The sequence below is a fragment of the Oryzias latipes genome, chromosome 6, assembly GCF_002234675.1.
Source record: "Oryzias latipes chromosome 6, ASM223467v1".
NCBI classification, from domain to species: Eukaryota; Metazoa; Chordata; class Actinopteri; order Beloniformes; family Adrianichthyidae; genus Oryzias; species Oryzias latipes.
The window spans coordinates 29,099,080-29,114,966 of NC_019864.2; the positions used below are offsets into that span (position 1 = coordinate 29,099,080).

General features: G+C 39.7%; 1 protein-coding gene across 4 annotated transcripts in view; it reads left to right on the top strand.

The window, feature by feature from the left end:
- The window catches only part of kcng4 (potassium voltage-gated channel modifier subfamily G member 4), a 62,890-nt gene extending 48,457 nt beyond the window's left edge, over positions 1–14,433 (top strand). For 3 of the 4 annotated variants that reach the window (XM_020704258.2, XM_023956069.1, XM_020704260.2), the window contains one exon: positions 13,491–14,433. In XM_020704258.2, the coding sequence (XP_020559917.1) occupies positions 13,491–14,360 (870 nt within the window). In that variant the 3' untranslated portion in view covers positions 14,361–14,433. The remainder of the gene's footprint in view (positions 1–13,490) is intronic. The other variant, XM_023956070.1, reaches the window with a different exon arrangement.
- The last annotated feature ends 1,454 nt before the right edge of the window (positions 14,434–15,887 follow it).

Consider the following 15,887-nt stretch of genomic DNA (forward strand, 5'->3'; position numbering starts at 1 on the left):
AGTTTCTACAGAGCAGCAGCAGGTCGTCAGAAATTCACCTTTGACTGTTGGTGGGTAGAAAGCCTACCTTCTTTCCTATCATCTCTTTGTTTACACAATGCTAGTTTACCTCCAACCTAACATTACTAGTGCAACAAAAATGGGGAAAATATTGGAGTTATCCAGCCGTCCAGTTTTGAGCCAGATTGCAGCTTGGACGAGGAAAACCAAGATCTGTTTGTCTACAAGAGATGCATCACAATGGAGCGGAGCACTTGCCGATTGTAGTTTGTTTGCAACAACTACAAGGTTTTTAAAATGGCGTTTTTTCATCTGCTTCCATTTCACCACAATTTGAATAAAGAAATACACGGAAATGCAGTTTTAATCTTAATTTTCTTTATACATGTCCTCCATTTTCAGAAAAAAGCCACATGAACATGTTGAAAACACCACTTTCATTGGAGTGGTTTTTAAAAACCTGGTCAAATATCTTGAGTGTCTAAAGAAGAAAAGGTTAAATAGTTTTCAGAGTACCTGCACATCATGCTGTTTATTTAACCGTACAGACTTGCTGAAGGCTCCGCCTCCTCCTGGTTTTTGTTCTGTGGTTTTAAACGAGTCCTAGGATTTACAATACACATTGTGTTGTGCTGATGTACAGCATCATGTCTGCAGACGTAGTTCAAGGAAACAAATAGTGTTGCTTAGAATTTGCTGAGGTAAACAGCGCAGTGACAGTGGAACACTACTACGGAAATTGAACCCTCTCCTGGGGCCGACACATCTCAGGAGCCTGTTTGCTTTCCAAACCCTGTCAACACCCTTTCCTCTGAACACATGCAACCAAAAACATACCTCTATGACACCTTAAAACAGTCTGGAAAAAAATGAGGGGAAAAACAAGTGGTTTTGTAAAACTGGTCACAGTGTAACAGGAATGTCAGAAGCCTGTTTATAGAGCATTTGTTGAGACGCTCAGTTGTGTGTTACCCCTCGTTTGTCAGTGTTTGTCTGCAATCAAAGAACGGCAGCTTCAATCAAAAGCAAACAGAACCATCTGCTGCTTTTTGTGCCGCTCTCTGCACTCGCTCCCGTTTCCAACTATTGTCCTGATCTCCAGCCGCAGAGTTGGACCCGCACGCCCAGATGAGAGCGGCAGGAATCCTGTCGGCTTCGGTTCACCTGGCTCTGCCGGTGATGTTTGGCTTTGTGGACGGATTCTCACTCGCTCTTAGTATTCATCCTGCCCCTCCACCTGCCTCGCTTTGGGTAATGGGTTTAAGTGGAGTAAAATAAGTCAAAGATGCAGAATGGGAGAAAAAGAAAAGGAGAAAATTGCTTTTGAATGTGAAAAGAAAAGGATGATTGCATTGAATGTTAGATGCAGGCAATAAAACCATGAGATAAAGTTATTCTTCATTCTTTTTGCCGTCTGCTCCTCTCTGGTGTTTTTACCTTTCTTCTGCAGACCCCTGGTGTGCTTTTTGGTTTTGGAGGAGCCTTTTTTTTTGTAAAGCTCATCCTTTCTTTTCTCCATGTCCTCTGGGTGCACATCCCTCAATTTTGACCTTTAAAAAAAGCTGTGGCTTTACTATTTCCTGAAGAAAAAAATCCAATATTTGGACTTAAAACTGCCTTTCAGTTTCTTCTATAGGTGGATATAATGTGTAATGCGAAGAAAACAGCAAATGGTCAAACATTCTGAAAACTTAAGGCAAGTAAAAGTTAGATTTTCTGCAAAGTAAGCAGCTGGACTAAATGTGCTAACTCTGTACTTTGATATGAATTTTCATCAAAATCTTTGGCATCTGTGTATTTTAATACAAGTTCAACAGCCATTTCATTATTGCCCCAACATGCTGCTCTGCCAACTTTCAAATAGTTCTGCTATAATATACTTACAGTTTAAGTTGGGTTTATTTCTGGTCAACATATCTTCTCTTTATTTATATTTCATTGAACTTGCAGAGTTAATATCATGCACAGACGGTATATTTCCTGATTTACTTTTAGGGCTGCAGCTATCGATTCTTTTTGTAATCGATTAATCTAGCACTTAATCGATCGATTAATCGAGTAATCGGATAAAACGATTTGTGTGTGTTTTTGAACAACCAAAACAAATGTTGCATAACAAAATTGATGTGGTTGGAAAATGAACAAGCATTTGATTTTAAAGATCCGCTCTGATGCAAATGTTACTTTTGGTGTTTTTAAGTTGTTCTTGAGAAGTGGCGGAGCTAGAACATTTTGTATGGGGGGGGACAGAAGACTTTGAAAGGGTGGCACAACACCAAAGTGGAAGGCCATTAAAAATAAAAGAATCAGAAAAACATATTTGATCATTATCATTGTTTATATTTCGTGTAAAAATAATGCTTTTGTTATTTTTGCAATGCTTAAAGAAGCCTCGCGGTCCGCCGAAGGCGAGCTACCGCCTGTCCCAGCCCCTGCCTCTCGGCGCTCCCTCCGCGGCCCGCGCTGGTCGCCGCGGAGGGGGCGCGGAGCGGCTGACGTCGCCCCTCGCTCTCTGCCGGCGGCACGCGCGGGTATGCCAGCTCTAGAAATTCAAGATGGTGGCTTCTTTCCAAGGTCAAAGGTCAACTAAACTTTGGTTTTGGTTGTAGGCTAAATTGGTGGCGTGTGTGTGAAATTCGCCACATTTCACATTTTGCCACAAAATGACCACCGAGCCATAAAGATTTTAAAACTTCCTTTGGATATGTGTTTTGGTTTCATTAAGAGAATTTTTTTCCCGTTCATTTTTGACGTTTTCAAAACGAGACGTCGAAAACCAAATGGTCCTTGCGGTCCGGAACATAAATATGAGTAAAATTCTCTACACTATCATTCATCCCTCCAAGAGATATGAAAGTGTGTTTAAATTGGGACGTTACTGCCACATCAATAGTTGTCTGAGGGCTCAGTTAACGCATAGCTGCCAGCGCTCAGAAAATACATAACATCTGTTTTATAACACAAACTGAATACTTAAGTTTAAGTTTAAGTTTAAGTGCGCAACACGTATCACCCTCCCAGACCTAAGTCGCTCCTCCTTAAAAAAAAACACTTTTGGGCACCACTACAGCTTCAAATGCCCCTACAATTGGTGCACTAGGGAGGGGTCAGAGGGGTAGGTAAGAAATTTGGATTCGGCCAAAGGCTTAAACTTCTTAAAAAAAATTTCTTTTTTTTGAAGCTCAAATTCTTTAATTACATTTTATTTTGTTACTTCGGCTAAAGAAATCACTGAGCAAAGAAATCTGAGAAATCGCTGAGAAATCTGTTGTCTCGCTGTAAAACTGGTTTAACTTTTTTATTGGAAATAAAGCAAAAATACATTTAAAAAAACAGCTAAATCAGCCAACTTGAAAATAAAAAATCAATTTAAAAATAAAACATAGGCTGATATCCCTCCCTGAGAGTACATGGGGTTTTCAAAACAAATTTGGATAAATTTTCAATCTTAACTATATCTATAACCTAAAATATTGTTCCTCATTTTTCCCCAAAATAGAAAAAAATAAATTTCATATTGTAATATTCAGGAGTGGGAAGTAAACGCCCCGGGTGTCAAACCTTTTCTAAAGGATTTAAAGAGGGCTGTCTGCCTGATGAATCATTTTATCGTCATACTTCCATAATCGGCTGCATTTAAATCTTTTGTCGCATGGCTCCAACTGAAAGGAAGCGCCTGCACGCCTTCCGAAGAGAAGCATCTCGCCATTGTTCAAATGTCAAAGACTCGCCAACGGCGCCGTTTTATTTGCTCATTCGTCAGTGCAGGACTTTAATGCTAACTTTCTCCAGCTTTACTGTCATTCATTTCCCAGATGGACATGTGTGTGTTTCTCCCTCTCAGAACATTCCTTTAATTCATGTCTTTAATATTCTAGTCGGGTGACAAAGTATTTTCGAGCAGCTTCATCAGGTTTTCTCTGCCGTTTTCATTTTCAGTCCCATTCCAGCTCTGGGAGAAATTCAAGTGGCCGTTTTATGGCGGTAACGCCGTAGATTAAGGGGGGGGGTCTTTTTGGCTTAATTTTTGGCAATTATGTCCCAGGGCATTTGCACAAGACAAACAGCAAAGGGACTCTGCATGAATTTAGCAATTTTTCCCAAAAGTTTCCGAAGTGAACTCGTGTTGAGAAGAAGCATAAAAGTGTCAATGAGCCACCAAATCTGCTGTGATTATAAAAAGAGCAGAAATGTGTGTTTGGTGTTCTATCCTGAAGGAGGAGGAGGGGGGCTGGAAAAGTGTGCTCCTTGGGGACATCTGGGAGGTGATAAGGGGGTTTTCTTAGCATCAAAAGGTGGGGAGTGAAAAGTTCCAGGCCACAGTTTAGCTCCTTTTTTGCTTTTTTATCTAAGAAAATTTTAAGAGTAAAAAAAAAACATTTGAAAAGAAGCAGGAGTAAAACAGGAAGCACTTAAACATCAGCTTTTAGTGTATTTTTGTTACAAAGTTTGCATCTTATTTATTACCAAAACACGAAAAGTGTGACATTGTCTGCACAGCATGAGTTTTAAACTATTTTTTAATTGATTGAACTTTATCTATATGAGCCACTTGTGTTTGATTTTTTTCAGTTTTGTATTTCCAATTTGAATCTTAAGCGGACAAAATCTTTTTATGTGATTAAGTTTAATTAAACCAAGACAGACCTTTATTAATTTGGTTTTAATTTGAGCTGCAGGGATTTTTTTCTGTTCTAAACGAAGCTTTTCTACGCAATCCTTTATGTAAACGTCAATGGTGAAATAAAAAACAGCTTGGTACGGGATTGCACATTCCTTTTTGACATCTCACAAAGACACAGTTGACCTGATTTGGAAACTATAATCACTTTAAAATCATGTGCAGATGTATCTGGGAGGTACTTTTCCATAAATGTACGATACATTTTATAGAGAGAAGTTTTACTCTTAACTGAGACGACTCCTGATTCTACTTTCAACCAGAAACAGAAAACAAAGTTTGTTGTCTTTTGTGTTCCTCTGCTGTCCAGCTCCACTGGCAGAACGCTGCTGAAGATGAAAGCTTTGCAGGATCGTGTCAGAAGAGCTCGTAGTTGGCATGCATCTCTTTTGAACTGTGCGGAATTGCATAAAGTGAATCAGCAAACCCTTTTCTTCATTTCTGAATTGTGGCCTTTAAGGGCAGTTGTAATTTGGGATCTAACTTTTTTGCGTGCTCTAGCTTGGCTTCATGAAGGACTCTTTCCTGCGCCTCAGAGCTGCATATTCTAAATCCCATCTAAAGTGGAATTTCATGTTTTCAATATTGGTTAAGGGTAGTTTTGTTCACAAAAATGTGGCTTCACTTCTGGGGTTTGAGAAGTAAAATTCCTGATCCAAGGACACAACATGACGGCTGAGCATTTCACTGGCTGTTTCCGTTGACCATGAAATTGCTGATAAATTAGCATAACGGAAACATGACAATTTCGAAAAAACAAAAGTTTTTGCTCTTTGTTTTTGAGGCGCATGGAAACTTTTCTTTTTTAATTAAATGAGTCACGTGACGAACAACCGGATGGGGATACGCTTCTTGCCCCTCCCAGGTGTCAGGAGCTCGCCGCTCCACGGCCTGAAGTAGACGCCGACGTCTCCTTTGATGGATGATAATGAGTATGACTGCGTCTGCTGTAAATCAAAGTCTTGTTCACATCCATCGCCGTGTTTTTGAATGAAATTGCGTGAGTTGGTTTGTGTTTGTTCGCATAATTTTGATGCAATGGAAACAGTGTACTTGCTATATTGTGTTTTGTCAACATTACTAGAAAGTTGACAACGTTTTGTGCATATGTGTGATGGAAACACAGCTTTATTTCCTGTTCCTTTAGATTTCTGAAGAAAAAGCATAAATTATAAATCAGACTTTTCATAAGAAAATGATTGTCTTTTCTAAATATTAAGTTTGAAAAGGTGCGGAAAACAGTATAAACCTATTGTGTTTCCCTTCACAGTTGAACATTTCTGATGAAATCATAAGAAATTACGGTACTGTAATGATTATTATAATTGTTATTTTACCGTCACTTATTTTATATTTTACCTGTAATTGTTCAAACATTTTAGGTGTCTTACTATTTTGAGTTTTAATGTACTTGTTTGACACTGAATAAATAAAGGTGAATTAATCAAAGCTGTAACACAGAGCAGCATTTTCTCCATACAAAAGTCGATACTTTGAAAAAACTGATTTATACATTTATATTTTTTTTTTATTTCACTGTTCCAAAAACGTTTAAAAATGGAATCAAAGCCTCCATGCTTGACTCAGCATAAAGGAGTTGGATTTTTAAGCAGCTAATAGCAGTGGTCTACTGTGCTAACAGTTCCAGCCACAAACTGTTCCTGCGCGAGCTAGGTCCTAGAAAATGACACCGTTATTTTTGGATTTGGCCCAAAACAGCACAATCATATTTAAAAGGCCACTGGGAATGCTGTAACAAAATATTCAAAATATTCTTTCTTGAAACAAAGACTTTAAGTCCAGATGTGGAACTTAAGACATTTAAATGACACTAGGAATCGGTTGATTTCCCAGTTGGCTTGGCTCAAATAAACAACTTTTTCATAACTTTTGTTGCTAGATTTTAACTTTTTAAAATAATCCAGATGTTGAGCATCAAACAATCCATCAAGTAAGCCATAAAAAAGTTAGATTTCTTCGGAGCAGATGGGGAGGCAGGTCAGTGCTGAATAGTAATTAACAGCAGGTGTTTTATGAGAAGACTTTGAGGCCACCTGCTGGACAGGTGTGTAACGGTTTAAGTTAGAATTTCTAAAAAAAGAAGAAGAAATGATGAAACAGATTGAAAATTGCAGACAATATCTACAATAAATACAGCTGAGGTTCCAAACACAGCAGCACGTGTCAATCACCTGAAAATCCGATTTTTCTCTGTCAAAATATCCCTCCTCTCATCACACCAAAATGTTGTGTTAGTCAAAGACTATTTTGCTCTTGTGTTTTGTGACGCTGCCACACTTAACTACAGTCACCCATGTTTGCTAAAGATGTCCTGCAGAGGAGAGGCTGCAGAGATACAAAGCAAGAAAGTCATTATTTATTTATATCTGACTGTGTGTGCGAGCTCCTGACAGATGGAGATTAGAGACGTACAGAGTGTGAAGGGATCTCCGTGTTTCAGATGTCACCATGTCTTTTGCTCATCGAGTTATCTTGTTCTCCCTCTCTCCCTTACCTCTCTGCACCACTTATCCGCCCACTCTCCTTTCTAATCGCTTCTACTCGCTGTATCTTTTTCATTTTTCTCCATTAGGGAGTTTGTGCATGAACAAGCTGTTGGTCTTTGTAAATGATGGGCCGCTCTGCAACCTGTGCAGTCGCCTCACACGGAGGTGGAACCCGTTCATCTTCAACTTTCATGCTTTTCGTGTGTTGGTGCTTTGTAATTAGCCCCAGTTACAGTCTATCATCGGGAGAGAAAATGATTGCAGTTTAAGGATTGTTTATGTTCTGCGCATTTGTTGCATTTGTGCATAGGAGTGATTGGAACAAAAGGAGGTGTCATTTGATGCAGGCCCTTTAATAAAGCTTCAGAGCATGTAGTGCTCAATGATTTCAGCTTTGGCACAATAACGTAAAGAGATCAAACTCAACCCCTTGATTCCTTATAGTTCCTCCTTATTTAGGCTTAAGCAATAACAGCAAGAGCAAAGTCAGCTCCAAGCATTGAGGGAAAAAAAGTATTCATTGGCATAAAGTTTGTTCAAGGTCTTTTCTTTTGTTGCCGGTTCTACCAGACTCACTCAAAGGCTCGAGGCTGCAGAACCGTCATGTAAAAAGTCGGAGCCGAAATGGGATTGAGAGATATGGTGACTGAGAGATGGACTGATGGAGCTATAGAATTCAAGTAAATGTCAGACCTTCACACCAGGAAGCCTTGCCAAGAATGATAACCCAATTTTAAACTGAGTGCACTAATAATCGTGCGGTGATTAGGAAAGCACACGCTCGCCTGGCCTTATCACTCAGAACAGTGTCGGTTCTACACATGAAGGGTGGCTTTCTGAATTTTAAGCTTTATCTGATCCGGACGTTAAATAATATTCTCATTTCAAAGTCGTGGCAGCTTTCTCTGGCTCATCAGCAAAGAGGCACATTTACACTTCAAACCGCTGATACACCAGGTAACCCTGGCCCCTGAAATATGCAGCTTCTGTCTGCTGCACGGTCACTGCTCACCAGCAGCAGATAAGTTAAGGGTTCAACTCTGCTGATGCCTGCAGGATGCACAAATAATTTAGCTATCATTTTATCCATAAGTAATGAGATTCAAACTCCTTAAATTGCAAAAAATATTTTTTGGTTATTGTTAATAACTTCAGAAAAAGACTGAAATATTACAAAATGTGTTTCTTGCCTGTTAGAAACAATAGAATGAGGACCTGATTCAATCATGTAACGTTTTGGTCTTGAAGTTAAATAAATTCGTCAATCTGGTAGAGTCTTTGCTTTCTTGTGCTCTATATTACATGTAGATGTTAGTATTTATATATAAACCTCATTGCAATTTTAAGATTAATAACTCTGGATGTCCTTATAAATGTGCTGCACTCTTATTTGTTTTGTCACATGAAACATCAGGAGTTGCTTAGCAGAAATAATGTAAAAATGCTAATATGAAAAGGGTTTCATGGATATTTTTCTACATTTTCAACTGTTATGTGTGAAAATGACTCTGAAACCCATCGAACCCATTTGTAAAGTCGATTCTTGCCTCTCCTCCTACCAGAAAATGAGGCAAATACATGATTAGGGTCACATGTTTATAAAAAGCTTAATAGAAGTTTGGGAAAAACAAAAATCAGTCTGGCAACTAGCAAATTCTTAATCACCTTAACATCAGTGTTTGTCATGGTTTGTTACAATGTTTAGATTTATTTTTTTCCTTGAGGAGTTAGGAAATTAATCACACTCTTTCGCCTCACAAACTAAGCCCCTCCTTGCAAATAGTTGGGACAGCCCTGCAGAGGGACATCACAATACTGTACAGTATAATAGCAAACGCAGTGATTCCTGGTCTTGGTTTTAACTTGATACTGAAAATAAAGAAGCTCATTTTAGGATCAAACCGTGTCGGTGCTGAAATGAGCTGCCGCTGACGTTTACTCTCCAGAGAATTACAGGGAGGAGATGTCAGGGAAATAGTTGTTGTTGCAGGAGGTTATTGTGTGGCATTGTGTGCTTTCAGAGTGGGTCGGAGTTTGCAGCCGTAACAGATGGTCTGTTCTGCAGACAGTGGGAACGCTGTCCCAAAGCTCTGAGGAGCCTAAAGTCAGCACACAGTCCAGAGGGGAATGAATGACCAGGGGAAGTGTATGTGGCAGCCTTAACACAAAGATTAATGCATGACACTCAACCAGCAACCTCTGAAGGTTCTGGACTAAAGAAGGAATGAGGAAATGCAGGTCAGACTGAAGACAAGCGGTGAAAAGGTCAATATCTGATTTATCAGGGTGTTGCGTCTTATAAATGAGACCTTTGGGGTATCGAATCTGTCCTTTTCTTTCCTAAATTGAATCTGCTTGAAGAAGAAATATCCCCCACTCAGTTCCTTATTCCTCTGGAGAAATCATGGCCTGTTAAGATGAAGACATCATGGCTCCACTTTTTACTCTGTGGTCTGCTGCACATGACAACTGCTGAAAGTGCAGCTCAGCAAAAAAAAAAAAACAACCAAAAAAAACCGTGTACATAAAATATTTTTTCCCCATTTTAAAAAAGAGGGAATTACATACATGATATCAGATGAAATGCACAAACTTTGAAGTTTTACTAACATACATTTACTTTAATTTTCATTTAAATTATTTTTAAATGCAGTACTAAGTCATGACTTAACTATGCAAATGAAAATATAAAACTGCAAAAAATGTGCAAATAAATCTGCATAAAGAATAGTTCCTTTACAAATTTGGGTGAAAAATATGCAATATTAATTTAAATTTTATTGATTCAGCTGAAATATTTTAGTCTGAACTTTTTATTTTCTTGAATACATTTTACAGTCATCTGATGCATTTGTCTTACAATAGAATGAGTACAAATAAAAAAAATATGGGTTATTAGAAGACTATTCAAATACAAGAAATAAGAACGTGTTTTTTTTAAAATAAAATTACAACTGGAGATTTTTTATTGATATACAGCATAGCTCTTGCGGCAAAATGAATCAAGAGAATAGATTACTATGATGTGGAATTTGCACAAAAACAGCATTTAGCTCTCAGACCAGATCGCCACTTTGAAAATTAGAAAGAAGACAAAAAATGTCTGAAATATTCTCGGTTATTCAATACTTTGATGCAAACCACAAACATACCTACATGGTGTAGCGCATAAATGTATATATGTAAATTTTTTTAGTTAAAGTACCTTTTGAAAACAATTTTTATTGTCAATATATATGTTTCTATTTTCATTTTTTTTTACGCGGAAATTGCGTTCATCCAAAAAATGTAAAAGGGCCATAAAAACAAGTTTTCTTCCTTGTGTTCCCTTTCAATTCTATGCATTACAACTTGTTCAATATTTGTGGATATGAAAAGAAAATATAAAAAATTTAATTGAATTAAGATTAAAAAAAATTGAATTCAAGAAAAATAATGTTCTAAATTTTTGAATCCGCCAGTTTTATAAACAAAACAACCTCATGTCTGAAAAGGAGGTTCATTCACTTCTCTGTTTGTATAATCATATCCACGTTAATACCTTTAGGGCTTTACCATGAACTCAAAGTCAATCATAGCGGTGTACATTAAAAGCTTATGTCATTAAAACTTGTAATAAAAAAATGAATAAACACATAATAACAAAGCAGAACAAAATCTCACATTGACTATAAAAATGAGCTTTTAGTCCAGTTCTAAAAGTGGAAAGTGAAGACGCTTGTTTAATGATTAGAGGGGACTGGCACAGATGCTCAGTTTAGTTTAATCTGTTTAGTTTAGTTACGCAATTAGCTATTTATGACAGATTTTATACTTTGTACAACTACCGGTGTGAGACAACTGTGTTGTAATATTGGGCTGTATAAATAAAACTGAATTAGATTGAATATGAACAGTACACACACATATGTGTGGGTCAATATCCAAATAAATAGTTGTGGCTAAGCAGGGTAGAATATTAGTGCAGATTTGTTGACTTATTAGAAATAATTTCCTTCCATTTGGATTATAATTCTACTTATTTACTTTCATTGGATCTTCATTCTCATCGGGTCTCCATTGACATCAGTTCAGTTTTCTGAGATAAATAGACAAAATGAAATATGTGTGGGATAAAAAAATAGAATGTATCCTGATGAAACTTAATGTTTCATTTCACTTGTTTTTCATTTTTCCAAAGTGATCCAATCTAACATAGGGATGTTTTGACATGAAAGCATCACTGTAATGCCACAAATGATGTTTAAACACTCAGACGGGGTCAAGGGAAAGGCAGAGAGGCCAGAAGTGATAAATGAGAGACAGGGGAGTGGAAGAATTGTCCAAAGGATGCAGCTGCATGGAGGAACGGTGTTTTACTTAGAGGATCCCTGAATGAATGAAGGGTTTAACGCAGGACGAGAGGAGTGAGAGGATGAAGGATGAGAGAGTCCTCAGAGGTAATGGAAGAGGGAGCAGAATGAGTGATTAGAAGGTGGCGACAGAGGCGGGAGGGGACAGGGGAGAAGGTGGCAGGTGAGCTGGAGAGCGGACAAACTAAAAAAAGAATAAGTGGGGTAGCGGAGTGAAAAGATAAATGCTGAGCCAACAGGAAAAAAATGAGGAGAAGTCTTTTGAGACAGGAGGCGCAGAGGACACAAAAACCCTCGCAAATTGAACAAAAGACATCAAGTCCTGTGGTCTGCATGCTATTTTTCTTTTTTTAAATCACAAAGATAAAAAGAAACTCAGGAACATCCTTTATGAATAAAACAGGGATTCAGTGATGCATGGAGGTTTGAATTTAAAACACCGCAAAATTGTTCAGAATTACGAATGTGGGAAAGCCCAGATAAGGACAGAGAGTGTTGCCTGAAGAAGTGTCCCGTCAGAAGGAAAACAAATGCACCGGTTCCCTCTGCAAATGCTCTCCACAACAACTTTCAGATATACATTAGAAATGACTTCCTCCATGTTGGGGAATAAACATTTTCAATAATTTCTCCCAGAATCGGACAGTTTTGGTCCACTCTTCTTTACAAATGACTTTTACGTCATTCAGATTTGGTGGCTGTTGCTTAGCAACTCTAAGGTTCGGCTCTCTCTATAGGTTTTCTATGGGATCAAGGTCCAGAGACTGGCTAGGCCACTCCATGACCGACCTTGCTATGCTTCTTCGCTTTCTCACTGTTCTCATGGTAATGGAAACTCCAGCAGGTCAGATCTGATTTGGAGCGCCACACCTAAAGGGGGATTGATGGCCATGTTCTTGTATTTTGGCAAGTGGGAGCCCCATATGGTTTAAAAGTGGGCCTGAAGTCTGCGCCTCGTATGGGTTTGTCCGCGGTTTTCGTGGTGGCCCCACATGGTGCCCAGGGTGCGGCAGAGCAAGCGAGCGGCGCTGCCCAGTGCCCGGCAAAGCGAGCTATGCTGTCCACCAGGGTAGCGTAGCGAGCCAGCCCACTGAGTACCCACTTGAGCCAATGTGGGCAAACACGGAAACTGCGGACAAACCCATTTTTTGCCCACTTTTAAACCATATGGTGCCTACTTGGCCTTGCCAGCTGGGATTGCACCAATGGTTGTCATCTTAACCTCCAGCTTTTTGCTAATGCTTTTGTAGTCCATTCTGGTCTTGTGCAGGTCTACAATCTTCTCCTTTAAATCCACAAAAAACTCTTTAGTCTTTCTCATGTTGGAGACTGGATAGGTGTCTTTCTACAGGTGATTAGTTCAAACCGGTGTCTTCAATTCAGGTGACAGGTTGATTAGGAGAATCTAACTGGTATTTGTGAACCAGAGCTCTGAATGGTTCCTAGGAGATCAAAGGCACTTCTTGGATTTCTTTGTGATTATTTTTTTTAACTCTCACTGTTCAATTGAACCATTAGGTTAACAGACTGTCAATTTCTTTTCAAGTAGGCAAACCTACAAGATCAGTAAAGAATCAAATACTTACTTCCTCTACTGTATCTGCAAAGTCACTGCAGTGTTCATCACTCTAAATGTCCGCCTCCGTCAGAGGTGTCATTATTTCCCTGCTCCTCTCTGATGCTGGAGTTGGAGGACGGTCCTAATTCTGTTTTGTCGCAGCCTCTACTTATCTCTGAAATCCTCCTAAATGAACTAATTGATGGGTTGTGAGGATGCATTAACCCTCAGCAGCTTTACTGAATGAATTTAGCCCGTGATTATGTCATGATTACTACAGATGATTATCTGACCTGAGGATTTCTGTCTTCCCTCCATCTTCTCACACCTCCCTCCTCATCTGTCAACCCCTGTTTCACCTACCCGAAACCCCTCCCACTTCCTGTCCTCAGGGAGAGTGTTCTGCCAAATGCCAAAACATGTTCATCATTGAGACAGTGTGTGTGGCCTGGTTCTCCCTGGAGTTCATCCTGCGCTTCATCCAGGCGCGCAGTAAGCTGGACTTCCTCCGCGGGCCGCTGAACATCATCGACGCCATGGCCATCCTGCCCTACTACGTTTCGCTGGTGGTGACAGAGGAGGATGAGGCCTTGGAGCACGACAGGCCCGGAGGAGGTAAGGGCTACTTGGACAAACTGGGCCTGGTGCTGAGGATCTTGCGAGCGCTGAGAATTCTCTACGTGATGCGCCTGGCACGCCACTCCCTTGGCCTGCAGACGCTGGGGCTGACGGTGAGGCGCAGCACGAGGGAGTTTGGCCTCCTCCTGCTTTTCCTTTGCGTGGCCGTCACCCTGTTCTCCCCTCTGGTCCACCTGGCAGAGAGTGAGCTGACAGGCACCCATGACTTTAGCAGCATTCCCGCCTCCTACTGGTGGGCCATCATCTCCATGACGACCGTAGGGTATGGCGACATGGTGCCGAGGTCCATCCCGGGGCAGGTGGTGGCCCTCAGCAGCATTCTGAGTGGAATCCTGATCATGGCCTTCCCGGCCACCTCCATCTTCCACATGTTCTCCCGCTCCTACCAGGAGCTGAAGATGGAGCATGACCGCTTGTTCAAGGAGGAGTGCGAGGCCGCTGCAGCCGCTGCTACCGCAGAAGATCCGCCGGACGGGGGCGATGAAGGAGCCAAGGACGACTGTGCTTCGTGTGGAACTGTTCCCGACAGAGAGAAGCTGGCCTTACTGGAGTCCGTGACTCTGCTGGTAAAAAGGGGAGACGCTGCAGGAAATAACCACAGCCTTCCAGCAAAAGCTTTTTAAAAACTCAAACTGACCGACTCAGAGCTTCATTTCCATGAAGATTTGAGTTCTTTTCTGCTGCATAGGATAAAAATATATACCGTATTTTCCGGATTATAAGTCGCACCGGAGTATAAGTCGCACCAGCCCAAAAATGCATTATAAAGTAGAAAAAAACACAGATAAGTCGCACTGGACTATAAGTCGCATTTTAACTTTCACAACCTTATATGACACAATCATAGCAGACTGTTTATCTAATAATTTCACAGTAATTTTTTCTCAAACTTATTTATTTATTCCATTCATGAAGCATCATTGGCCAACTAATACTCTGTTTTCATCCTGTTTTTGTAGAAACAGTTTTCACTTTTATTGCATTTCTGAATCTATGAAATCATTGGAAAATAGAATATTATGTTGTTAGCCTTCAAGATCTTACTGTAAAAAAAGTTTGCTGATTCTCTGAGTCACTTTACATACCTCATACATCAAATTGACCCAGGAACATCATCTCTGTTCCTCACAAATGAACATAACAGGAGGGTTAACAATGTATTTATTTCAATTTATTTCTAATATAAGTCGCTGCAGAGTATAAGTCGCACCCCTTGCCAAACTATGAAAAAAAGGGTGACTTATAGTCCGGAAAATACGGTATATATCTTCTGCCCAAAGGGGCTCGCTGTGTATGTCTTAAGACAGATGACATTTCTTCGGCTCTTCGTGGTGTGTGCAACCTGAAGGAAAAAAACCCTTTAACTCAGACGATCCTTTTTGTCTGACCACAAAGCCTCTGCAGCAATATTTGAGATAAGCTGCTTCCACCAACATGCAATACGGATATCCAAAGTTGCTTTTCCTTCCACTGTGAAACACAAGCAAACCCAAGTTTTTCTTTACTTCTCATTACTTTTGATATGCTGCCTATATAGTTTGATCTTCGTCACTCATATGTGCTCTACCTTTATGCCATAAAATGCAGGTGTTGAGAAGCTTAAAGCCATTTTCTGAGAAGAAATAAAAAAACAATCCAGTAGTTTGACTCACCTGTAATGTAAATCTCTTTTACCTGTGATGGGATTCTCTGACTGAATAAAGAGGAGTTGCTTTGTTCTCTGCTATAAAGTTCAAGTTAAGCGTGTCAATAGACCGCAAATGTTTTTTTTCTACAAATGTAGATGAAAAAAGAGCATTTAACTTAGAAAAAGTAAAGTTTGCGCAGCTATATAATGTATTTTACAATCCAGCAAATAAAAAACTCAGCAAGTTAACTCAGAGAAATCAGTTTTTGGGCTTTTTTTGTGTCTTAGTGTAACCATTATTTCGATTTTCCAGGGATGCTACATTTGAGTCCTGCCATGCATCAGCCAGAGAGACTAATAAATATGTCGTCTTTCCATTCTTTACATAATTTATTTCTATGTAGCTATAACTCAGTAAGGCGGCATGCATCTCCACAAACCTGCATAACCCTTTCTGATCGCTGCATCTTCTTGTTTTCATTCCAGCAACAGCTTTCCTAACCAGATCTCCATTTTTCTCTGA